Consider the following 25,725-nt stretch of genomic DNA (forward strand, 5'->3'; position numbering starts at 1 on the left):
ATGGCGCGGGGGAGGCGCTTCGACCCCCGCCCCGCAGAGCTGCGCGCCCCGCGGGGTATCGAGCCGGAGGGGGCAGCGGGCCCGGGGGGTCACCCAGCGGCATCGTCGCCAGGGTGGGGGCCACACGCCCACCTGGGCTGGACAGGCGGGTCCGCGTTCTCTCAACCGGCCGGCCCGCTGCGCCCGGGGACACCCACCCTCCCACGGCCGCGTCTGGCGGTGGGCACCGTGGGGGGGGGGAGGTACCGGGCGGAGGGCAACGGGGCGGGGGGCAGCGGGGCGTCGGGAACCGGGGCTAAGGACTCTGGGGCTGGGGACATCGGGACTGCGGGCAACGGGGCTGCGTGCGCCGCGCTCGCCGTGCGCTGCCCGTCCGGCTCTGCCCGCTGTCGGGCGCCCGGCGCTGCCCGGGCGTGGAGCGAACGCCCGCCCCCGCTGCCGCCTCCTCCTCCATCCTTCTCCTCCCCCCGGTGCGGAGCGAGCGTCGCTCCCCGGTGCGGGAGCCGGTGCCCCGGCGCGGGGTCGGGCGGGCGTGTGTGTGTGCGGGGCGTGTGTGCATTGGGCGCCCCCCGTGCCGAGCCACTCCGCTCCGTGCCGTGCCGAGCCCCGGGCGCGGCGGCCTCCCGACCCCCGCCCCTCCCGGGGCCGCGCCGGGCGCGGAGCCCCCTCCCTCCCTCCCCGCGCTCCCTCCCTCGTTCCCTCCCCGCGCCCGCCCGTTCCCTCTCCGGACCGGCCCCCCCGCGCGGGCCGGGGCGCGCGGCACGCCGGGACCCGCAGTCCGCGGGGCGGCTCGGCGGCTCCCGGCCCCGGCGGACGGACTACGGCTCCCGGCAGCCCGCGCGGCCGCGGCTCGCTCTCGCCCTCACACTCCGGCTGCCGCTGCCAGTGTCTCCTCCGCCGCCGCCGCTGCCGCCGAACCGCCGCTCGCAGCGCCCGGGGTCCGACCCGCTGCCTGGGGCAGGGGCCCGCCCCGGCCCGCCGCCCCCCGCCGCCCGCCCGCCTCGGGAAGCAGGTGCGTACCCACCGCCCCGCGCCGCCCCGCGCTGGACCCCGGCCCCCGCTGCCCGGGCACCCCGGGCCCGCGCCGCCCCGCACCCACGGCACACGGGGGCAAGCGGAGGGGAGCGGGTGGCCTGACCCCCCCTCCGGCCGTCCGGACGGGATCTCCATGGAAACGGTCCCGGGACACCCCCGGGGGCGGCGGTGGGGCGGTGCGGGGGGGGTGTGCGGGCTGGGGGGACCGGCGACGTCCTGCGGCGGGACAGCGGCGGGGGCGCGGCGGGCACTGACAGCGCCGGGCGGGGGGCAGCGGGCGGCGGCGGCGGCTCCGCTCCCCGCCCCGCGACGGCGCGGCGGAGCCGCTGCCCTGCCCGGCACGGCTGCTCCGGCTCCGGCACCGGCGGCACCTGCCGCTGCCGGGGCGGTGCGGGGGGTCCCGCGGCGGGGCGGGGCGGCCGCGCAGCGCGGCGCTCCCGGGGCGGCGGTGGGACGGCGGCGCCGGGCGCTCGTGGAGTTTGGCGGCGTGGCCCGAGCCCGTCCCGGCCGCCGCTGTGCCCGTGGCCGGTTCGGCTGCGGGTGCCGGCCGGTCGGGTGCCGGGCGGTGGCGGAAGAGCCGTCCCCGGGGGCAGCGCGGCCGCCGCCACCTCCATGTCCGGGGCTGCTCCGGTGCGGCAGCGCAGGGGCCCGGCCGCGCCTGCCGGGGCTGCGGGACGCTCTGCCGGGGAGCGGCCCCGGGGGCAACTGTTGAGCCGGGGGCTGCGGGAGCGGGCGCGGGGCAGCACGGCGGGGCCTAGCCCCCGGCAAGGCTGCGGGGTGTGGGGCGAAGCCCCCGGAGCGGCCGCGAGGCCGCCGTGTCCTGGGCAGGGGGGGCTGCCCGCCCCGCGGGGCCCCGGCGGCGGCGCGGGGCCGTGGGCCGTGCCGTGGCCTCGCGGGGCTCGGGAGCGGGATGTGCCGCGCCTTGGGCGGGGGGCTCGCCGGGGAGCCGCCGCGGACCCGGACCCGGGGCGGGCTGCGGCCGGGGCCGGGGCGGTGCCGCTCCGTGCCGACGCCCCCCGACGCCCGGGGCGGGGCGGCGGGGGCGGCCGGTCCCCCGCCCGTGCCCACGGTGATGGCCGGGCAGCGGCAGGACCGGGTGAGGGAGGCGGCGCTTCCTGCCGCCCTCACCGGGGAGGAAATCAGCCCTCCCGCGGTAGCCTGCCGGTACCGGGAGGGGTCCTGGCTACTCGGCGAGCGACATCGGTCCCCTCATCCCAGCTTGGGTGAGGCCGGTTCTGAGCAGCGCCGGGAGAAGGTCCATCAGGCTAAAATAGAGACGAAGTGAGTTTCTCCTGTCACAGAGCATCTGCTCTCGGGCACCCTCATCCCCTGGAGTCTGGGGATGAGTGCTAGGGCAGGGCCGGTGCATCCCGTGCCCTTCTCAGCTCCTCTGCATCTTTTTGGCCCTGTCTGTAGCAGCCTTCCCTTCCCTGTCTTCTCTTGCCTTCCTTCCCTTCCCTTTCTGCCCTGCTGGTTCCATTGCTCTGGCCACCCTGTGGGTTTAGGTGGTCCCGGTGCCAGCACGGCTGGAGGCTCTGTGGCGCCAGTCGAGGACACTGGCTGCATTGCTGTCACCAGGGTCTGGAGGCGCATTCCAGGTGTCAGAGCCCAGGCTCCAGCTAGGTTTGGCCCTCAGAGCTGCCCTTGGGACCTCCGGGCTCTGGAGCACCAGTCTGACTCCCAGGTATGGGAGGGCTGCGCTCTGCTCTTGGGGTTTTGGATGATGTGCACCTTGTCAGAGACATTTTTGAGTATTATAATCCCTTAATAGCTCTTTTTCAGTCCTTAAAAATTTGTGGGCATTGGTGGGGGCAGCCTGGTTGTTGCAGACAAGCCAGGGTTTAGTGACACCAGTTGTCCAGCAGCTGGGACCAATTATCGCAGCACTGCCCAGTGTGCAGCAAACTTTTATTTTTTTCTGAAATAGGGATGGGTTTTTTCTTTTTTATTTCCAATTCATCGTGCCGAGGATCTGTAATTACGTGTGGTGTTACTGTGTCTTTAAATCAGCTTAAGCAAATGCGTGTAGGCAAAGCCTGGCTCAGCTCTGCAGCGGCCGGGCGGCTGTGCAGGCAGCGGGGACCAAACCCAGCTCGGGGCTGCCCTCGCCGGGAACTGCTCTGCCCAGACAGCCCCAGAGGTGGCCTGGCCTGTCCTTGCTGGATTTTGTTCCACTCTTGTCATTCCGATCCATTCTCCTACAGTTTCTGACCTCTGCATGAGTGATAATATAACATAAGATAGTCAGTTCTTTTTTTTTATTAGTTTTCTTGTTTAAATTTTTCCCTCATTGCATATTGTGCCCACTGCGAGTCCTGTGATAGGGCCATCATAGGTTTTTTGATTTAATTTTTGATTTCATTTTCAATTTTTTTGCCATCAGTTTACTCCACCAGCTTTTCCAAAGTGGTGCTCAGAGCCAAGGTGCTGGAGGCATGAGTGCTTGCTCCGGCCCTCTGCACCTCCGATGGACACCAGACCATCCCATATCAAAACACAGAATTCCTTGCCTGTGTTACTAATGGCAACAAAGAATTGCCAAAGTGAACAAACTATGGCAAGGGAAGGAGACCTGCCTGTCTCTGCAGACCGTTCCCTTCTGGCCCACCTGACCCCCAAGAAGAGCTGCAGGGCACATTGCACCTCATTCCGCTGCTTCCGCTCCCGTCAAAGTGGCCAGCTGCACTCTGAGCGCTGAATCCCACCTGAGTTTCCCGCAGCTGACCTCGTTTTATATTTTGTAGCCATCCAGGGGATAAAACCCCCTTCCTTACAGGTTTTGCTGCTCTGGGAATGAATGTTTCAAAGGTATCTCCGCGGGTGTGTTTCCAGGGTCAAAGTGCATTGCTCCCGGCCTTCCGCAGTGTCCCCTGGCCACAGGAGCCACATGGTGCTGTGGGAGGGCAACCAGAGCATCCTCCCCATCTCCTGCTGCCGAAGGATGTGGTAGCCTTTCTCTGTTCCGCACCCTAGGGCTGGGAAGTCTTTTTCCTTCCTCTGTGCCGCTGGTCCTCTCAATGCCAGCATGGACGGAGGCACCACCGACTGTGCAGCATTTACTGTGTCCATAAAGGCTCTGGAGCAGCTGAGCTGCACCAAGTGACCCACACTGGGATTCCTGGAGTCAGCTCATGCTGTGGCTGCCACTCAGGCAGGGGGAAAGGCAAAGCTGACATTCTCCCTGGGTGATCTTGTGCCATCGTCTAAGTTACCGTTGCCAGTAGTGGAGCACATTGCTGCCTGTTGGGTCTTTGCTTGGTGCTCTCCCACCTGTGTTGGGGATGATGTGCCTGCCCAGAGCAGGCAGAGGGAATCCTGGTGCTGGGGAGGCTGCTGGTGTTTCAGTATTTGTCAGCTCCCACCTGCCTTGGCAGGGTGCAGCGGGACACTGTCCATCTCTTGGTGTGTAGCTCATGTGCTGGGGCTGGCATGGCGGAGAGGAAGGGTAAGCGCCTTGAAATCCAAGTGGTTTTAGTACTTGGAAATGCTCAGAGCAAGAAAATACATGGAAACCCTTTTGTGGGGGATCAAGGCAGCATGGTCTTACAGAGGGATGTGTTTGCACCATGGAGAAGTGATTGGCAGAGGCTGTCTCTGGGAGGAGCAGGGAAAAGCCCCCTTCCCGCACTGGTAGGCCTGGCTCCAGTACAGGTGCCATAAGGTGGATGCTGGAGGAGGTCATGGCTCTGGGTAATCTGATCAAAGTGAGTTAGACCAGGTGGCAACATAGTTGTGACATCTGTGAGGGCAAACACCAACAGCACCAAGCTCCCCAGTAAGAAGCAAACCCTTGGCTATCTGTGGCTGGCAGGTTGGTGCCAGCCTGAGAAGTTGCTTTGTGTGTTTGCCAAAGCAAGCACTTGAGAAGCTGAGGTCAGGGACCTGATCGGGCCAAGGGATTGCTGTCACTGGGAGAAGAGGGTGGCTTGCAGTGGGATGGCTTCAGAATCTACTTTGCAACCCCTTTGCTGCATTAACACTGGGGTGGGAGGTGTGACTTTGAGGGGCTGTGGGAAACAATTAGGCAGCCTCACTTCAGGCAGCTCAAGTTGGGATCCCCAAGAGCCAGGGAACAGACAGGGTTTAACAGGGGTCAGCATGGAGATGGCATGGGCTTAATTCTTGTCAGCAGTGGGAGCTGGTAGGTGAATGCTGGGGGAGCCTGTCCTGGAACCTTTGCTCAGCCTGCCCTGAAATGATGGTTGTCTTGGTGCTGTTGGGTTTTCATTGCAAGGAGGACTTGTCAATAGATAATGGTTTAAAAATGTCCATTCCTGAAGAACTTAATCTCTGGAAACTTGTTTCCATCACTGTACAGCAGTATTTCAGAAGAGTAATTTCTTTACTTAATCCAAGGGAGCTTCCATGAGTAGCCAAGTCATCACTAACCTGAGTAACAGCACACTTTCACTGCAAGGAAAACATCTGCTTTGCTTTTCCTAGAGCCTGGAAGAGGCGGGTTTGCAGAGTAGAATTGTTTCCTTTTGTGAAACGATGAGATGTATTGCCTTAATGAACAAAATCGCCTTTTCTTTTAATTCACCATGGTAGTTTCATTGCAAACCTCTCAGAGGGTTTGCTGTTGGAGGCGAGCATGTTCAGCACCTTCCTTGCTCGCAGTTCTTAGGGCACGCTTTGTTTTGGGAGGTGAAGGAGCTTTAATATTGTATGAGCTTCCCCACACAGAATGCCTCGATGTTCTTACTTCATTCTAAACTTGTTTTCTTTGGCATTAATTAGAATTGGCTGAGCACCTATTTAGCTAAATCAAAATAAGACTGTGGTTTCGTATACACTTCCTTTGGCAGACATTGTGGATTAAGTAAAGTCTGTGCCAGGCTCTGCCCTCTCTCCCTCTTGGTGAAGCTGATCTAGGAGCTAGTATGGGTTAAAACCAGTCCAGCCAGGGAAAAAAAAAGAAAAAAGTGTTTTAAACAGAGATCGACTCCCTGGTAAGGTTTATGGTGATACTGCAGGGCTTCAGTGACATGACTGAAGGGGTGAGGGAAGAGAAGGGCTTTAACATTTTCTCAACAGCTTCTTCTGCTTGAAGACAGGCATGTGAAGCCATGCCCTAGTTGTGTTCTCCAAGGGTTTCCTATGAGTTTAATTACATCCCTTTAATGTTGCTTCCAACTGCACCAGTGTAGATGGGAGATCTGCTCACTTTCCTTGTGCCGACTCGGCTAAGAGTGTTCTGACCCAGGGAGGCTGCAATTGCTCTCTGTGGTTCAGTGTTGCATCGGGAGGCTGCTCATCCCTGCATTTCCCAATAAACTTCCTGGTCTGCCTTTTTAAGAATGCTGTTGCTCCACTGGTTTGTGTTTGAACCCATGTCTGGTGCTTGGCCCCTGTTTTATTCCTTTTCTGAGTTCATCTCTGGATTATTTTTCTTTTCTGTTCTTCGTTCCCTGTGAAATGCCTGTCTTTGGCATGTGTCCCACATCATCTGTAGAGGACAGAGGCCAAGAATCCACGAAACAGTGTTGATCTCTGTCACTGTGTCCTCCCAGCTCTCCTCCTGTGGCTGTCGCTCCGGCCCTTTTGACCAGCTCTTACTTGAGCACTCCAAACGTGCCGTTTCTTCCAGCTCCTCATGGCACCCCGTTATCACTCCTCCCTTGCCAGACCTATTCCAGGGTCACACCTGATCTCTGCTTGTCCCCCGCTCCACATCATGGAGCTGCACGCATTCCCTTCTCCCATTGCAGAGAAGGTAGGTCGCTTTTGATTCCTCTTGGCACATCTGTCCTGCTGCTGTGCTTGGGGGCAGAACGTTTCTCCTCCCCTCCTTTCAGTTTAGCCTAAGATGGTGAAATCCCCGCAGATTGTTTGTTCCCCTATTTCCTTTATGTTGCATTTCTCTCCAAGCATCGAAAGACTCCTCCCCTTCCTGCTCCAAGCCACCTCGGTCTCTCTGGGTATGACCCTGCTCTCGGCCTTGGCGTCTGCCCATCTCCCCCATCGCTACTGAGGATTTCTCCCATCTCACAGTGTGTGTTTTTAGCAGGTTTCCCCTCTTCCCCTGACCTCTGATTTCCGTACACTGTTTGCTCACTTGTGCCCTCGTACGTGCAGATGGGTCTGTCGGTTTCTCTTTGGCACACCAGCTGCCTTGCCTCCATTTCTGCCGTGTGCCTGGCCCCTTTTCCTCCTTGGAGGATCCCCACTGGCACGGTCAGGCTGCAGTGAGGACACCTGGCAGCAGCTGCACTTGGGGGAGCGCTCAGCCCTGTGGCTCATCCCTTGAGCTGCTGGCCGGCAGGTCCCTGTGTGGCTCCTTCCATGGCACAAGCTGCTGCTCATCCCGTGCTGAGCTGGTGTCGCCAGGAGTTTTTCAGGCAAAAGACAACCGGCAGAGATTGGGGATCACGTGCTGCTTCCAGCTAATTCCCCACTCCCACCGCTGCACCGAGAGCGTTGTTGTGGCTCTGTGCCTGCTTTACCTTCAGGGTTTAGTAATTCTCTGAACCTCCTTGACAGCATCTCTCTCCCTTTTGCAATCAGTCCTGCTTGGTTTGGCTGAGTCCACTTGTTAGCACAGGAGATCCTCTCTTCCTCCTCTGCCTTTCCCTGGAGCAGCAGAGCTTCTCAATGCTCCAGCACCCAGCGCTGCACGATTGGCTGCAATGCTCTCCCCTGAAAAGCTCCACCCAGCCAACAGTGCCTCATGGATGCTCCTGAATCCCTGGATTCCCTCATGATTTCCACCCATAACTCCAAAGAAAACCAGCACCTTCCTCACAGAAGGAGGGGATAAACCCTTGGCAGCAACACTGGCAAACCTCTGCTCACTCCAGGAGCCCTCAATTGTGGAGAGACCCTCCTTGTTTGAGGCTTTGCCTCTAGGACCTGCCGTGGGCTGCTTTAGGAGAGTCCTGTGCAGCCTTGAAGTTTCAGTGCTGTAAAAGACCATTACGTTGTACAGCTCTGCTTGCCATCTTCTGGTGCTGGATGTTCCTCTGGAGGGAGAAGAAAAGTGGGGGAAATGTTTCAAAGGATGTGTGAGTGTGTGAAGACACTTGTGTGAAACTCTCATGTAGCCAGTGGCAGTAACACTGTTTAATGAGAGGATGAGTGGACGGTGGATTCTGTCCAAAGGCACTACTTCCTCCTAGCCCTCTTCCAGACCTGTGGCATCCCAGGGCATTGTTCCCCATCTGCCTGGCAGCAAAGCTGGGGATGAGTTTTCTCAAAGAAGAGTTGAATCGATCAACCTGAGGAGAGTTCCCAACCTTCTGTTTCCCTTTTGCAGGCAGAGTGGTCCCTGGAGCCCCAGCAGGTCCTGGAGGGTGCGGAGCAGCTGTCATGATCTCTACAGCACCTCTCTACAGCGGGGTGCACAACTGGACCAGCACAGAGCGGATTCGCATGTGTGGCCTCAACGAGGAGAGGTGAGGTGCGTGGGTGGCGGGCAGGGGAAAGGAGACACGAGGAAGCCACTTAGGGATCTGGAGAGGCTGTGGGAAGGGAGCTGGTGCTGACTCAACCCCTTTTACTGGGATCTAAAATGGCCTGAAGTGCAAATGAGCCACAGGGAGGAGTTTGATGTATTGGATATGCTGGCATTCCAGGAGGGTCCCCACATCCCCAGCTCCAGCAAGGAGTGTGCTGGAGGTCTCGGCAGAGGATCTGTTGCCCATGTGTGGTTACGTTACCTCCACAGCTTTGATGCTGACAAGACCAAGTTGTCTGCATATGCTATTGGCTTCACTAGATCTGTGCTCTCAATGGCCAAGGAAGGGAAAGAGCTTGAGCTAAAAGCTTTAGGTGACCCAGGAGGGTTTGTGCCAACCAGATGATCAGATGGGAGGGTTGTGACTTGCCACCAAACAGGAGATTAGGGAGGATTAGTACCTGGGAGGTAGGATCGATCAAGCCAAGCTCTGTCGCTTTGCATCGCCTGTTCATTCCCATGGCTGGGGGTCTTATTTTCAGAGCCTACTAGTTTGTGGCTTCCTCAAGGCCACCGGATCTGTTCCATGCATTTGCCAAGGCCAGGGAAGTTTTATGTGCACAGAGGCAGTGTGTGGCTGTCATTGCTGGCCGCGGGTGCCGAGGATTTTGGCGGGTGTCCCTCGAGGCTGGTGCAGCAGCGGTGGGCAGGGACGAGCCCCAGGTCTGGCTCGGGCAGAGCCGATCTACAGCCCGCAGCACCGCCGGGCGCCCTGCGTCCCGCAGATAAGGGCTCCGATGGCGATACCCGCCGAGCCCTCTCGGCGCTGCTCCGAGCTTACAATAGGCGTCAAATTTTGAAATGTCTGGGCAGGCCGGGGGGCTGCGCCCGGGCGCTCTCTTGTCCCCGATCCTCATCTCATTCCTTGGGCCCCGTCTGTGCGGGCGGCATCGGGCACTGCCCCGGGAGGAGCCCCGGCAGGGCCGGGCGGAGACCACGCACTGCCCTCAGGGCTGCTCCGGGGCAGCCGAGGGGAGCTGGGCAGGGGGGTCCTGCCGGCTCTGCGGGTAGCGGCGGGCGAGCTTCGGACCGGGAAGCGCCGCGAATCCCCGGGAAGCGCCGGGAGCGCCGTGCCCGGGCGGGCCCCGCGGGGCCGCGGGCGGGCGGCTGCGCTCGGGCTCCCCCTCGCGCTCGGCCCCGGCTCCGCGGCGATCGCGGCAACCCCGAGACCCCCGCCCACTCCGGCCCCGCTGTGACCCCGGGATCCCCGCCCGCTCCGGCCTCTCGTCCCGTTCACCCCCGCCGCCGGCTGAGGCGGCTTGGCCCCGGCCTCCATCCCCGCCCCGCGGGCTGTGACGGCCGGGCCGGGGAGCCCCTGGAGGGACCGACCGGGCTGTCACTGACCGGAAGGTCGGTGGGGAGGGCACAGAAACAGCCCCAAGCAGGGTCCCAGCAGTAGGGGTACAGAGCAGCGTCCTGGGGCTGAGCATACAGAGCAGGTTCCTGGGACTGGGGGAACAGAGCAGGGTCCTGCTGCAAGGGGTACAGAAAATGTTCCTGGTACTGGGGGTACGAAGCGGAGTCCTAGGGCTGAGGCAGCCCAGAATGAGGTCCTGATGCTAGGTGTATGTAACAGGGCCCCAGCACTGGGGGTACTGAGTCCAAAGACAAATCGTGTGCCCACAGCTCTGTGTCTGTGACTGCTGTGAAAGCCCAGGAAGCAAATCCGGCTGAAATTATGTCATCAACAGAATCCAAACTTGATCTGTTTTGTGCTTGCACTAGCAGCTTGTCCCAAGCAAAACAGCGGGGAAGTGCTGTCTGATGAATACCATCAGGGAAGGAGTGTCCCAAAGAGGTCACAGTCCTTGTCCTTGTCCTGCCCAGGCTTTCCACTGAGGAATCACATTCCAGAGATGAAGGGTCCAGACACGCTGGCCAGCAAGACATGGCACATCGGGATGGCCACGGATACTCTCTGCTCCTGTCCAGGCCTCCTGAGCCCAGAGAGCTTTGGCACCAGAGGGAGATCCCCACTGGCAGCTATGCTGGGCTGGGGGTCCCAGGACAGGGAGGAAACAGAAGGAAGGGGAATGAGGAGGTGCCTGTTGGGGAAAAGACAAGCAGGATGAGACTCAGAGGAGGATGGAAAGGTGTGATGGGACAGAATGAGAAATGAAGGGGACAGGAACAGGTGTGTGGCACCAGACTGTGACACTGGGGAAGGCTGGGCTGGCTCATGATGAGGCCGGGTGGCTGTGGGTAAGGAAGGTGTACAGCTGCTCCACTGTCCCACGTGGGCATGGGGTGGGGTGGGATTCCAGGAGGATATTTTGGGGTTTTGTAATGCTGTGTCTTCTTCTTCACCTAGGAGAGCCCCCATTTCTGATGAGGAGTCAAAAACAAGCACCTCCCAGCACTTGGGGTCTCAAGAGTTTTGTGTCAGCAGCAGCCTTTCCGAGGTGAGTTCTTTGCCTGCACAGCTGAGTCCAAGAAGGCCATTCCATGATGGAATAGGCCAAGCAGGAGCATTTTCCCTAATGGATTCATCGACTCCTTTTTGAGAGACATGCAGGGAGGCAAAGCCATGCTCTCCTTTGGGCAAAGCTGTTTGCTGATTTTGCCTCTGCATCCAGGCAGATCCTTCCTGCTTCCCTGGGTGCCACTTGCACAGCTCCCAGGAACACTTTCTCCCTTCCTGCTGCAGGTGGAGCTCACAGCAGTCAGCGGTGGTGGCAGCAGTGCCCAGGGGCTGGATGCTGATGGCAAGGTGGAGGAAAAGCTTGGACCCAAACTGGAGGAGCAGCCACCTGATCCCAACCCAAATCTGGAGTGTGTTGGAAAGACTGTGACAGACGACACCCTGGGCCCTCTGGCAGGTCAGAGGGATGGCAGAGGGCAGGAGCCAGCAACCCCCAGAGCTGTGGAGCAGGAGAGCAGTGGTGCTGATGCTGTCTGGACACCAGCAGATCCTCCCAGCGACAAGCAGGCTGATGCTGCCCCAGCCTGCTCCGTGGCTTCAGAGAGTGAGCCTGCTGGGAACGAGAAAACCCCCCCGAGCACTGCAGCACAAGGGCCAGGCGTGCTGGCAGAAGGGACATTGTCTGTGGTTGTCTCCAGCTGCAACACCTCTGCCTCCAGTCCTGCCACCTTCACATTGAACAGGGTTTGCTTTCCCCCCTCTCAGGCCCCTGCCATGCAAAAGTTGCCCCTGTCCTTCCAGGCTGGGGCCGTGCTGAGCCCAAGCCAGTCACTGGTGTACATCCCCCCTCCCAGCTGTGGGCAGCCGCTCAGCGTGGCCACGCTCCCAGCCACTCTGGGGGTCTCCTCCACACTCACCTTCCCCATCCTGCCTTCCTACCTGCATGAGCGTTGCCTACCAGGCATTATTGCTTCCCCAGAGCTGCGTTCCTACCCCTACACCTTCTCTGTCACCAGGCCCTTGGCTTCAGATGCCAAAGTGGTGTCTGTGGAGGTGAATCAGCTCAGCTGCCCCCCACCTTCGGGTGGAAGTAGTGCCCAGGCTGCCTCTGAGAGCGCTCCTCTGTCCAGCACCGGCCTGGCCCTGCCCTCCAGCCAGGCTCTGCCGGCAGCACCAGCACCAGGGGGGAGCGCTGCTCCCTCCTCTGGCACGGCTGTGCAGGCCAGAGCCCCGGCAGCAGCAGCTCCTGAGCCACATGCACCGGGGACTGCCACTTCCCTCTCTCCTCTGAAGTCCCCTCCCCAGCTAGAGCGTGAGATGGTCTCATCCCCGGAGTGCAGTGAGATGCCTCTTGATCTCTCTTCCAAGTCCAACCGCCAGAAACTGCCTCCACCCAGCCAGCGCAAGACTCCTCCCATGCCCATCCTCACTCCTGTGCACACCAGCAGCAAAGCGCTGCTCACCACTGTCCTCTCCAAGTCCCAGCGTGCGGCACAGGCCACAGGCAGCAGCGTCACCTCATGCCTCGGCACCACCCCACCCTTGGTCATCTTTCCTGAGTTCCTGCGTAACGGCGAGCAGGGCTCCTGGGTGAAGAACACCACGCTCATCAGCACCATTCCTGGCACTTATGTTGGTGTCGCCAACCCGGTGCCGGCCTCACTGCTGCTCAGCAAGGATGTTGGCATGAGCCTCAGCAGGGACCCACACCACCTGCCCAAGCAGGAGCCCATCTCCATCATTGACCAGGGTGAGCCCCGGAGTGCCGGCGTTCCCTGTGGGAAGAAAGCCAACCAGGTTGGCCCGGAAGGACAGCAGGATCCTGCCAGGAAACTTCTTCATGGTAGGGCTGCTCCAGGAGCTCCTTTGTATCAGTCCAAGGACATCGCCACCTGGAATCCTGTCCAGGGAAGCGTGTACCCGCGATGCCCTGTCAATGGAAAACCTTCCAATCCTCAACTTCTGCCTCTGGGCTGGTCTCCGTACCATCAAACCCCGCTGCTTTCCATCGGCATCTCCACGGCAGGACAGCTGCCCCTGAACCAGAGCAGCCCCTGCAAGACAGCTGGGGCGGGCAAGCTGCCGGCATTCCTGAGCCTGCAGCCCGCCGAGCCCAGTGCGGCCGCCCAGAGCCTGCCAGAGGGTGAACAAGATGCTGCGGCCAAGAGCAAGAGCTGCCGGGCCTTGCCCAAGCCCTGTGAGGAGCCGGCCAACCCAGCACCACCGGAGGCAGGTCCAGCTTTCCATACCAGCACTTTGGATGGGAAAGGGGGGAAGGGGAAGCTGGACAATGCTCCGAAGAGTCAGGAGTGCACTCAGCCAGAGGCTGACTCCGGTCAGGAGAGCAACACACAGACTGAGGCTCCCCAGGGGAGCTGTAGCCTCAAACAGCCAGATGCAAAACCCAAAAACCAAGTGTTGGCAGAGTATTTGTCACATGACTTGCCAACGGCTGGGCAGCAGGGCCTGCGGATGGTGCCAGAGGTGCCCACAGATGGCCAGCGCAAGGAGCTGGGTTGCAAGGGCTCCCAGGAGCCACCGGCCACAGAGCCCCTCCCATGTGTGCAGCAGGTGGATCTCTGCAGGGTCAAGAAGGAACGAGTGGAGTGTGATGTGTCCTTTCCCTCGGTGACCTGCCTGCATGCCGGGGTGGCTCCCCAGGCTTTTGCCGAGGCCAAGCTCAAAGGAACGGGGCAAATCAAGCAGGAGGGTGGCACACGCTGCAAGGCCAAACGGCAGCATGATGGGGACACCAGGCAGAACCACAAGAGACTGAGGTGCCAGGGCCAGGACAGTGAGGAGTCCCCAAGCAAGTCGGGAAGCCGGAGCGTGCATGGCCGGAAGGTGCATGGGATGGGCTGGGACTGCTGGGTCGGGGCAAAGGTGGGGCTGTGGGAGAGGAGGGAGCTCTCATGGGGGAACAGTTGAGGGCACAGGGCTTTCTACCTGTGCTCCTGGGCATTGCCTGGCTGTGGGGGAATGTACCTGTGCTGCAGGTTGTCCAGGGCAGAAATGTGTCTGGATTGTCAAAAAGGCTGGACGGTGCTAGCGTTATCAGTGGATATAGAGTTTTGTCCTTTTTGTGCTGCTTCAGCTAAATCAGTGGGAAGCTCCAGCTTCAGCCCATGTCCTCCTTTCACAGTGGCAAAAACACCATGACAATCCACATGAGCTTAGCAAGCAGGCAGGCCGGGAAGGCCGAGGCAGCCCGGGTTCCATCATGGATCACAACAGCCTCGGGGTAAAGCGCAAGCGTAGGAGGCCAGCGAAGACGGAGTGCCCATCTCCGGCCCACCGTGGAGACAGCCAGGAGGAAGGTACTGTTGGGAATGGCAGTGGGTTCCTGCAGGATCAGGCTGCTCTGGGAGCCAAACTGCTGTTCTCCTGAAGCCAAATGGCCTCTGGAGCTGGGTTGGGATCCAAAATAGAGCTGCAGCATGATCAGACTTCCAGAATGGAGAAGGTTGGGAGGAACCTTAAAGCTCATGTTTTTCCACCCTGCTGCCATGGGCAGGGGCACCTTCCGCTAGATCAAGTTGCTCCTGGTCAAGCCTGGCCTTAGATGTTTCCAGGGATGGCACATCCCCCACCTGTCTGGAGAACCTGTGCTAGTGTTTTAGGACCCTCATTTTCAAAAACTTCTCTATTTCCAATCTAAATCAACCTCTGTTGGTTTAAAGCTTTGGGCCATCACAGCAGGCTCTGCTATGGTGACACTGCGTTGCCCTTCCCACATCACAGGTCTGTGATCTATTTTCTCACAGTTTGGTTTTCCTCACAGGTTACTTGGAGAAGAAGCCCAAGAACAACTTCCGGGATTTCATTCCGGTGGTGCTGAGCAGCCGGACACGCAGTCAGTCGGGTGAGTTGGAGCCTGAGCCTAGGCTCCCGGTGACAGTCCTACTTGGACTGGGAACATTCCCTTTTCATGTTGCCTTGTCCGTGCATTTTGTCCTGCTTTGAGGCTTTGCCTTGTGGATCCTCTTGGCTTTTTTGTCAGCTAGAAATCCCACTTTTTTGCAGGAAGCATTGCTGGCTCTTCTGCTAGTGTGACGGGAGAGTGTGATGTGAGTGGTCCGGAGATTTTACCATTGCTGGAGGAGGATCAGGAAGAAGAAGAGGAGGAAGAGGAGGAGGAAGAGGAAGAGGAGGAGGAGGAGGAGACATCCTTGAAACATCGCAAGCTGCGCAAATCCCACAGGACATCCCGCTGCCACAGCCGCAGGGACAGGGACAGGTCTGTGTCTGGGAGGAGCAGCTGTCACACGAGGAGGACCCGGGAGCTGCCCTGGAGAGCAGAATCACCCAGGCAGGTGTGGGAGCCCAACGAGGAGGAGGAGGAGGAGGAGGAGGATGGCCACATCAAAAGGAAGAAAAGGAGACGGCAGAAAAGTCGGAAATACCAGACAGGGGAATACCTGACTGAGCGGGAGGAGGAGCAAGTGGGATATCCCCACAGGAGGCGGAAATCCAAAGCAGGTACAACCTGGGAAGGGGGTTCAGGTACTAAACTGGGGACCAGCAGGGGAGATTTTTGTTTTGTTATGTGTGGAATTTTTGGGGGGATTTGGTTTTCATTATTTTTCTTGTAATGATGAAACTCCCTGTCTTTTAATGACCTGGTGGATGTAGCATGGGCTGCTTCAATTGACCAACTCTTCTTTCAAAAACATTTACAGTAAAATCCAGAGCAGTATACAGCAATTTATGTGGCTAATTAGACACTGATCTTACCCTTGGATTAAGACAGAGGGCATGGGAAAATGAAAATGGGATGAGGTAGCACAGTGGAATATTTCTGGACAAGCAGGGTCCCTGGGAGCCATGCTCAGCTATCTGTGCTAATGCAGGGGGATGTGGAGCCATCCTGATCCAACTGGGCTGCTCTTGGCTTTGTCTTGCTCTATGAGGGTCATTTGCAGACTTGCACCAGGGAGCACAAGGGCGAGAGGACTAGCAAGGGTGCAGCAATGGGGGATCCCCCTCTGTGGTTTGCAGGAGTGAGGAGGAACATGCTGTGCCTGCCTGTGCCCACCTCTGCTCTGCCACTGCTCCTATGCCTTCCCCTGCCACTGCCAGCCCCTCTGTGAAACCTAAATCCATGATGAGCACCTCCCTGAGGGCTGCAGTCTCTGCAGTCCCCTCTCCCTGAGCAGGGACAGCGGAGGCTGTGGGACCTGTCCAGCCATGCTCCGTGTGTGCTGCTGCTTGGCTGTGGTTCGTAGTCCAGAGTCACACAGCTGACAGTGGGGGGAAGCTATCATGGGCAGCACTTGTGCCAGCCTTCTGTGTGCTTGGGCTGTGCTCTTGGAGGCCATGAAGTAGCCACAGCCCTGTTGCCTTCTGCCACATTGGAGCTCAGACTGGCACTCCTCAGGTGCTGCTGAGATGCTGTGGGGAGTAGAGGTGGCTGCTGTCCTCCCAGCAGCTGGTATCGGCTCCAGCACAGCGTTACACTATCCTGTGCTGTCTGGGAGCCTCTGTCAGACCAGGAACAAAGTTTCGAGTTGGCTTCCTGGTGTCTTTGCAACTCGAACACTCTCGGGATGCCTCCAATTCACAACGGGAGCCTGGAAGGAACTTTGCAGTGGTATTCAGGAGGGTTTGCCAGCAGCTTTACCACATATGTTATGAGTCTCTGTCTGTCCAGCTTCCCTCAGAGGCTGGACCTGCTGTAGTTTGGATTCAGAAGTTGTGGCCTGGAGCAACCTCCAGTGGCAGTAGAGTCCTGAAGTTCTCTCCATGCACTGCAAAGTCCTTTTCTCTGTCTCTTTTTAACTGATCTCTTACTCGTTTCATGGAGTGCCTTTAAGTTTTGTGCTGCAGGATTGGGTGAGCAGGATTCCTCCATTCAGAGAAAAAAAGGCTGGATTTCCCTTGAGGAATCCTGGTGCTTCTTAACTGGATGCAAGTTAATGAAAACTTAAATGTGCTCCTTAACTTCAGGGAAAGCTGTGAAAGGGCAAAGCAGGCCTGTTATGTTTAGGCAGTAAGTACTGGCTGTTCACAGACAGCGCCTGCTTGTCCTGCCCCTCTAAGACATATCCCAATGAATCCTTCTCCCACCTTTCCTTGGGTGTCTCATGTACATGCTGAGTTCATCCCAGATGGGAGAATCTTTGTGTTCCCTCTGCTTTTCCTTCCTGCAGTGCCCCTGTCCTGGGGCTTGATTTTGAGTCATGGAGCCCCAGAAAGGTTTGGGTTGGAAAAGACCTTAAAGCTCATCCAGTTCCACCACTGCCATGGGCTGGGACACCTTCCCTGGTTGCTGCTCCAAGCCATGTCCAGCCTGGCCGTGGACACTTCCAGGGATGGTGCAGCCACTTCTCTGATTTCTGTGCCGCTCTCAGAGATGGGCAGTTTGTCTTGCCTGGTGGCAGAGGTCTGGGTGACCTTCAGTGTGGTACCTACAGAAGCTCCACACTCATTCACGTTTCTCCTTTAGATTGCAGGCACCGGAAGCAGAAGGAATCTGGGAAGGGCAAAGGCACAGAGCTGCAGCTGAGGAGCAGGCTATCTCCATCCCCCCGGAAACCTCAAGGACACACAGACTTTCGGAATGGCTTCTTCCTGGAGCACTCTGACACCTCTCCTGTCCAAGAAGAGCTAGAGAAACCATCAGGAAAACGCAAATGTAAAACCAAACACCTGGCAGGGATCTGTGATGAGGGGAAGGTAACAGAACAGATGAGGGGAACATGTGAGGGGAGAAGGGGACTCCCATGAGTCATGGCCACATGTACCAAGGAGTTGTATTCCTTTCTTTCCCAGGGGAAAGGCTGCTGCAACCAGCCCAAAATGTGCTCTCCGAAGAAGCCCCAGGACTTGTGGACACTTTGTAAGTCCCATCGGGCCAGCCCAGGGAGTTCCCCGGAGCTGCCCCCAGCCCAGAATGTTCCCCCCGGAGCTCGGCGGCTGATCGTGAACAAGAACGCAGGGGAGACACTCCTGCAGCGAGCAGCTCGCCTGGGCTACAAGGTGAGTCCTGTGCCCTGCTGCGTGTGCCCCTGCTGCCCTGCCCAGGCTGGTTGTCACAGCCGTGCTCTTGCTGTGCAGGATGTGGTGCTGTACTGCCTGCAGAAGAAGAGCAGTGATGTGAACCACCATGACAACGCAGGGTACACAGCCCTGCACGAGGCCTGTGCACGCGGCTGGATCGACATCCTGCACATCCTGCTCCAGCACGGCGCCAACGTTAACTGCAGCGCCCAGGACGGCACCAGGTGAGCCAGCGCAGCGTGGGGCAGCGTGGGGCAGGGAGCACAGTGCGTTCTTCAGGCTGGTCATCACCAAACTGATCTTAACCCAAACCAGAGCATTTCCTTAGCAAACTCCCGGTCCCTTTCTGCCCTTGCAGGCCTATCCATGACGCAGTAGCAAATGACAACCTGGAAACCATGTGGCTTCTCCTTTCCTATGGTGCTGATCCCACTCTGGCCACATACTCTGGGCAGACAGCAGTGAAGCTGGCCACTAGCGATTTGATGAAGCGCTTCCTCTGTGGTAGGTGCCAGGCCTGGGGTCACGGTGCTCCAGACCTTCCCCTCTGGCAGCATACAGGGCCAAATCTGGATGTGAAAGGGCCTGAGCAGAAAATGACTTAGTCTTTAACTCTATCCTGTCACAGAAGCATGTTTTTACCACCCAAACTTTAATTATAGAATTGTATGTGTTTCCTGTATAAGTCACTTTTCAGTTTTCAGTGTCCAAGGAGATGGCTGCGCTGTGGTCACACGATTAAAGACAGTGCTCTGCTTGGTGATACTGTTCCACAGTGCCTAGTTCTACTGCTTAACCTAAAGGAGCAGATTTTTGTTGCCATATAATGCTGCCTTCTATGGCAAAAGATCCCTGCCCAAATACTGCTGCTGGCAGAAGGGGCTGTTTTGTATCCCTATGGCCGCGTTCGGTGCCATTTGTGTACACGCAAGACAAGTGTTGTGGCTTCTCCACAACAGCAAGGAAGGGACAGCCAGAGGTGGCTCCCAGACAGAGACAAGACAGAAAATCCCGTGTTGACAAAACTCTCTTTTCCCACTGCTGTGTGAGCTCCTCTAGGGTCAGCTAATCACACAGGTTTTGGGGATGGTGATTTGGAGCTCAGGACTGTTCTACAAATCTTTCTTTCCAAGCCACTTCATACTGTCTGTTGTTTTCCCTTTTCAGCTCCCATTTCCTGGCTGGGGGCCTGGAGTGATGCCCACCCCTGAGCAGCAACACCCTTCCTGCAGCTGTGGTTCAGCTTTTGCTGTAATGCCCAAGTGGGATACGCAGCAGGGGTGAAGCATCTCCCCCTGGATCTGTGGATGTGCACACCAGGATGATGCTTCAAGCCATTAACTGTCTGGATTTTCTCTCTCTAGATTACCTGTCAGATCTGCAGGGCCGCAGTGACGGAGACCCTCAGACAGCCTGGGATTTCTACAGCAGCTCCGTGCTTGGTGAGTGCAGCACGGGCTGGGTCGGTGGCAGCAGAGCAGGAGGTGATGCTGTGGAAAACACATCATTACCTCAGGTTTGGCCACATCCCTCTCTACTCATGCTTTGGATAGAGACCTAGCTGTGGTGATACATGCTGGGAGTTGCTCTGGGAGGGACTTCTTTGGGAAGCTGAATATGTGCATCCCTTCAAGTGCGGGACTGGGCTGCAGGTGCTGCTGCTGATTCCTGAGGGTCTTTGGTTGACGATCCCAAGCATGTCATTCTTGTAGCAGTTCTTGTTGCTCCCCTGCTAACCGGTCACCAAAGAAGGTGAAGGACATACTCATTCCTTCAAGGTGTAGAAGTCTTGAACTTCTAGGTTCCCAGAGCTGCCCATCCCTCTCCTCTGCTTTGGAGGAGAGATGTTCATCCAGGGGAGGTCCTGTTCTTACAACACCAGGTATTTTTCCCAGTGAAGGCTGACTGCTGCCTTTACTGTCACTTCTTCAAAACTGTGGTTACAATGGAAGGTGTTCTGGATCTGGCATGGGCCTGTGGCATACTAGAGTTCCTCCAGCCTCTTCCAAGTTCAGTGCTCCTGAGATCTCCATAAGGACTTGGAGCATTTACACTGCAGGCTGAGAGACTGCTCGTTGATTGTAGTTGTTCGCCTACATAACTTCCAACATCCTTCTAGAAACAAAAACAAATCTGATACATTCAGGAGGGTGCTCTTGGAAGAGGACTTGTCTTTGGAGGACCCTGATGTCTTTCCATTCCAGAACAGGAGAAATTCTTCACTCCTGAGAGCACTGTTTTTAGGCTGCGGTACCTCAGCCCTGCCAAGGGAACAGTTCGAACCCCAGCCTCCTTTCTCAGAATTTCTCACTCTCAAAACTGTCACAAGCCTTTACAAAGGAAAAATAGCCGTTCTTTGCAATATTTTTAAAGATACTACCCCTTTTGATTCATCACTGATTTCCTGCTGCCCCATCCATGGGGCATTCCCAGTGCTGCCTTTAGGAGGCTGCCTGGCAAGGCAGGAGCTAACCCAGCTGGGAAGTAATCCATTATCCTGCCAGGTCTGTTTCCAGCAGGCACAGGAAGGGACCCTCCTCCCCATCCTCCTGGGGTCAGTTTACAGCAGCAGCAGGTGAGGTGCCAGGCCCGCGTCACCTGTGCTGTGTCAGGCACTGCTGCCGGACACTGCCAGAGCCACAGAAAAACCAGGATGCCCAAGCCTGAGACACGAGCTGGTTTCTTTACAGCCTGTTTACTGTGTGTTCTGCAATGTCCCTTTCTGGCTCAGGTACCTCAGCAGTCACCTCGAGTCACCTGGAACAAGTACAGCTTGGGGCAGGGAAGTACCTGGTTCTGCTCTGGAATAAGGGAGCTGCATTCAATCATCACAGGCAGCAAACAACTCTCCTCCTCCCGTGGATCAGTCCTTTGAAATCTCCCTTTCCATCAGCTCCACCAGCTGAAGCACTGTATGTCACTCAGGATACAGGAGAAATCCCAAGCCCTGCATGAGCTGTTCCTATTCTTTGAGGCAGGAATGCTGTCCACATTTTCCTTGAGGGCTGCAACTCTCTGGGGGCAGAAGGATAATGAAGGAAGCCAGGGTGTGGGATCTCTGAGGTGTGGAAAAGTCATCAGTGTCCTGCGCTTGGTGCTGCTGGAGCTCCAGACACAAAGTCCCAGTCCAGAGTTTGTCTCCACCTGGAACAGGCATTGTTGTGCCTGATTGTCTCCCTCAGTGGTACAGAATGTTCCTGTCCTTGTCCCAGACTTTGCACGGGCAGATGGACAGGACTCAGCTTTCAGGACAGACAGTGAGCCCTATTTTTGCCACATTTAATGCATTTAATTATTTTTTTCTGAGTTGCTCAGGATATCTGAGGTTTTTCAGTGATGGCATCTGAGCTTTGCCAGCAGCAACATTGGATCAATAATCACATCACATATTTTTGCCCTATTCTATAGCAAGTTTGGATGATTTCAGCACCCTCTTTCTTAGGGAATTTTTTTCCCTTGGCAGCACTAGGAAATAACTGTTTTTCCCCAAGACCCTGCTTGAGCCAGTGTCCCCTGTCATCTGTTGTTTTCCTCAGTTGGAATCCCACTCGTGTTGGGTGAGCAGCTGGGTGTGTGAAGCTTCCTCGTGCAGCACACCAGAAGATATTCTTTTTTTCAGCCTTTTCTCTTATGCGTGGGGTTGAACTTTTGCATGATTGGTTTATTTGCTTAGGGACACATTGGGTCTCACTGCTCTCTGCAGAATGTAAACTCTCTTATCTGGAAGTTTTTGGAGTTCTCCTGTATTATCTCAGTGGGACAACACCACTCTGCAAACTTAAGACTATTCACACCTCTTCATAATAAAATCCAGGCAGCAAGCTTCTCTTCAACAGGAGCTTTTCAGATTGGAAAATTACCTGGTTTTAAATGGTTTTGGATCCAGCCTGCTGTTTTCCATCCCCTCTGGACACAGATCCTGCTGGAGCTCAGATGCCTCCTGGAACACCCAGGCAAATTCTCTAAGTCATAGAATCATGCACTGGTTTGGGTTGGAAGAACCTTAAAGACCATCTTATTCCACTCTTCTACCATGAACAGGGATACCTTCCACTATCCCAGGTTGCTCCAAGCCCCATCCAGCCTGGCCTTGGACACTTCCAGGGATGGGGCAGCCACAACTTCTCTGAGGCCTGTGCTAGGGCCTCACCACTCTCACAGGGAAGAACTTCCGTATATCCACCTTAAATTTCCCCTCATGCTTGTGCCTTGGTTGGATTAGTCTCTGGTGACACAGCCTTGCTGTCCTCACTGAGATGGGTGCTGGCTGTCCTGGATTTCCTGCCAGAGGTTTGAGGATGGGATCTGGGTGGAGAAGCTCTTGAGGAGCAGAGTTCTTGCTGTGCCTTCCTTGGTAGGGCCTGTGCAGGCAAAGCCTCTCTACATCCACCTCCCTTCTCGCTGTTCCAGGCTTTTCCAGGATGAGGATATCTGTGCTGGCATGGGAGAGGGGCCAAGCTCATTTTGGAGAGAGTCTGGGGTCTACCAGTGGGGTGGCTGATGCTGCAGACTGTGCCCTGTCCCACCTGTGGGACCAGAGTACACCTGAGCTTCCTGCTATGACTTGGGATGTTCTCCCCACCTCACCTGGCCAATCTCTCTATGCAGAGCAGCCAGCATTTGCTCCGTGTTCCTCTGGGACGAGGGGCTGGAGGGGAGCAGGAGGGGTGCAGTTCTCACATAGCTGCAGGAATGTTGTGGGAAGGTGCCCGTGGGGTTATGGCAGTGGCCAGAGAGTACCAGCATGGGCTGGTGTGTGACTGAGCAGTGCCAACCTCTGTCCTGTTGCAGAAGGAAAGGACAGCATTGGCTGCGACCTGCTGCTCAACCCTCCAGGGAGCTCAGACCAGGAGGAAGAGGAGCAAGAAGCAGATAACTTCATGTTTGAGTTCTCAGACAAGCCACTGCTTCCCAGCTACAACCTCCAAGTGTCCGTCTCCCGGGGGTGAGTGCCTTTCCCTGAGCACTAAGCAGGAACCACACATGGCTGCAGCCCTGGCACAGGCAGCAGCACCTTGGTTGTTCCAGTGGGGTTAATAGCTGCTTGTGTGTCTCAGGTGTTTTTTTTCATGGAATCATCACACAATCCCAGAATGATTTGGGTTGGGAAGGGCCTTACAGCTCATCCCATTCTACCCCCTTGCCATGGGCAGGGACACCTTCCATTAGACCAGGGTGCTCCAAGCCACATCCAAGCTGGCCTTGGACACTTCCAGGGATGGGGCAGCCACAGCTGCTCTGGACAGCAGAGGGAAGTTGTGGCTGTGGCACTGAGGAAGTTGAGGAACCAGTGCCTGGCTTGGCACAGCCTGGAATGTTCTCAGGGAGTAGGGAAGGCTCATCAGGGTTCCCCCCACCCTCCATGGCCAGGGACATACTGCTGCCCTGAGTGTCCCTGTGCTGTTCCTGTCAGGAAGATCCCCTCTCTTATCCCTGTGATCCTGCTAGTTCTAGCCCCGTGTTCCTTCAGCAGCAGCTCACAGTTATGGCTCTGAGATTGTTTCCTTTCCATCATGACGAAATCAGTCCCAGCATGGAACAGCATTCCCACCTGTACCCCCTGTGACACAGTGGCTGTTGCTGGGGCAGAAGGGTGACTTGGAAGAGACAGCAACCAAAGCACCACTCTTCTTTGCAGCAAATTTCTGTGCCTGCCAGTGTTTGTCCAGGCAGAGGGACACATGCAGCATGCCCTCCAGCAATAAACCACACCAGAAGCTCCATTTCCTGACCATGTGGCTTATTCCTGGCAGCTTCCCTGCCAGGACCTTGTTGAAGGCAGGACTTTTCACGTCACTGTCCCTGCCTGGCTGTGAGTGTTTTAAAAAGCTGTGACCTGTGAGACCGTGAACAAACCCCAGTCCGTGGGCTCCTGACGGGAAGCAGCACATGGAGAACAGTGCCAGGGCCAGAGGGGAGGGCCAGCCTGGCAGGAGGTAGGGGGGAGGGCACGTGCCTACAGCCCTCTCCACCCCTATAACCCACCATGCTCTTGCCATCCTCGCAGGCCCTGCAACTGGTTCCTGTTCTCTGATGTGCTCAAGCGGCTGAAGCTGTCCTCCCGCATATTCCAGGCCCGCTTCCCGCACTTCGAGGTGGCCACGCTGCCCCGGGCAGAGTTCCAGCGCCAGGTGTCCCTCAGCCAGGTGCTGGCGCAGGAGGAGGTGCCAGCAAGCCCCGAGCTGGCGCCGGGCGCGGCAGAGACTGTGGAGCTGGTGCACTACGAGCCCGAGCTGCTGCAGCTGCTGGGCTCGGTGGTGGAGTACCAGGCCTGGAGCAGCTGACGGGGACAGGCCACTCCCGGCATCACGAGGCAATAATAAGGACCAAGGGGAAACAGCTCTCTCAGCGCCAGCAGCAGGGACCCGAGTCTCAGAGCAGCCGCTCCTCCTCTCCTCAGGGTCTCCGCCAGCTGGGGAGGGAGGACCCTCGCCTCCAAGGCATTCCCAAGGTCCCCCGCCCACGAGCAGTGGCAGTCGCTGCCGCCGCCGCCTCATCCAGCTCCGGTGGGTGATGGAACCCCCTGCACGGGGCTCAGCGAGGGGTGCGAGCCGCCGCCCCTCCCCACCGGAACCTACGGAACTGCGCCTCTCCGTTTGCCCTCCCCCTCCCAATGTCTTCCATAGTATTTATTTAATTAGTATTTAATTTGTAATGTTTTCTTTGTTTTTGCTGAGTCTGTATCACTGTGATGGTGAGCTCCGGGCTGTGGGATGAGGCCGTCCCCCGCCCCTCTCCAGCGTGCCCCGAGGCCAGCCAGGCCCAGTGGTTCCCGTCCCGCCCTGGCAACAAGCCAGGGGACAGCCCCTTCCCTTGCCCTTGTAGCTGGCTCCTGCTGCCAGCGCTCAGCCTCAGCCGGGAGCCAGCCCCACTGCTCCATCCTCTCCCGTGCTCCTCCTCCATCTCATTCGTGCTGCTGCTCCCTGTCCCCGGCGGTGCCGCCCGGGCAGGCGCAGCCCGCGGCCCCCAGCGCGTCCCTCGCTTCGGCAGCTTGTGCCCCGCCCCAGGCTCTGTCCCCTCGGCAGGAGCCGCCCCCTTGGCCCGCTCCCCGCGCCCCGCCGGTGTCCCGGGAGCAGCTTTCTGTGCAGCAGCGGGTGCGGGCGGGCTGCTCTGCCTCGGGACCGGTACAGTTTTATTGTACAGGTGCTAACAGGACTGAGGTCGGGACAGTCGGGGGATTTCTGACTCTCCCCGCTTCGCAGCAGGAGCCTTGGGTGAATTTTTTTGTTGGTTCATTTTTTCTTTGTGTTGTGTTTCTCCCCAGCCAGGGCAGGCGTTTTCCCCCCTTGGAGCCCCGCTGCCAGCCTTCCCTCGAGGGCCCGGCAGCACTTTCTTTAAGCCAAGGGTTTTTTTGCCTTTGGGTGTGTATTCTGGTTGCTCTTTCTGATTTCTGTTTTATTATATGCAGCAACAGGCTGTGGTGTCAAAAACACTGATGTACAGAAAAAACCTGCATCAGGCTCCCTGGCTCCTGCCTTTTTTTTTTTTTCGTGTCCAGGCAGATTTCTGTGCATGTCAGCCTGAGTCTGTGGCTCAGGGAAGGGAGAGGGGAAGTGGCCTGTGGGATCTGCAGGGCCCATGTGTCTGCACAGCTGGAAAACCAGGGAGGCTCCGCTGCTCCTCCCAGCTTCCTGCCTGACCCTGGTGCTGGGAACTCTGCAGCCAAGCCCAGTGATCCCCAACACTGATGTCGGGGTAGCCATCCCTGTCTGGTCCCAGCACGCCCAGCCCGTCCATGGGGCAGTTGGTCCCTGGCTGGCTTTTCTTGCCTGGGAGCAGAGGGCACTCAGGGCAGTGCTGTAGTTTATCTGTTTCCTTGGGAAGGACAGCCGGAATGCCACCATGACAGCACTGAAAGAAAAACTTTGCCCAC

General features: G+C 57.7%; 2 protein-coding genes across 2 annotated transcripts; both read left to right on the forward strand.

Moving 5' to 3' along the window:
- On the forward strand, positions 1-1,747 carry LOC132333999 (basic proline-rich protein-like). Its single transcript, XM_059859656.1, has 2 exons — positions 1-957; positions 1,013-1,747. The coding sequence occupies exons 1-2, from the start codon at positions 1-3 to the stop codon at positions 1,745-1,747; spliced, it is 1,692 nt and encodes a 563-aa protein (XP_059715639.1).
- Positions 925-25,313, forward strand: BCORL1 (BCL6 corepressor like 1). The gene is made up of 14 exons (XM_059859105.1): positions 925-1,012; positions 8,291-8,429; positions 10,803-10,893; positions 11,139-13,697; positions 13,996-14,170; positions 14,635-14,715; positions 14,877-15,332; positions 17,299-17,528; positions 17,625-17,831; positions 17,910-18,076; positions 18,211-18,356; positions 19,217-19,294; positions 22,644-22,797; positions 23,860-25,313. Exons 2-14 carry the CDS (start codon positions 8,344-8,346, stop codon positions 24,134-24,136), a joined length of 4,707 nt encoding a protein of 1,568 aa, XP_059715088.1. The 5' UTR covers positions 925-1,012; positions 8,291-8,343; the 3' UTR covers positions 24,137-25,313.
- Positions 25,314-25,725: the final 412 nt, after the last annotated feature.

Source organism: Haemorhous mexicanus, chromosome 14 (genome assembly GCF_027477595.1).
Source record: "Haemorhous mexicanus isolate bHaeMex1 chromosome 14, bHaeMex1.pri, whole genome shotgun sequence".
NCBI classification, from domain to species: Eukaryota; Metazoa; Chordata; class Aves; order Passeriformes; family Fringillidae; genus Haemorhous; species Haemorhous mexicanus.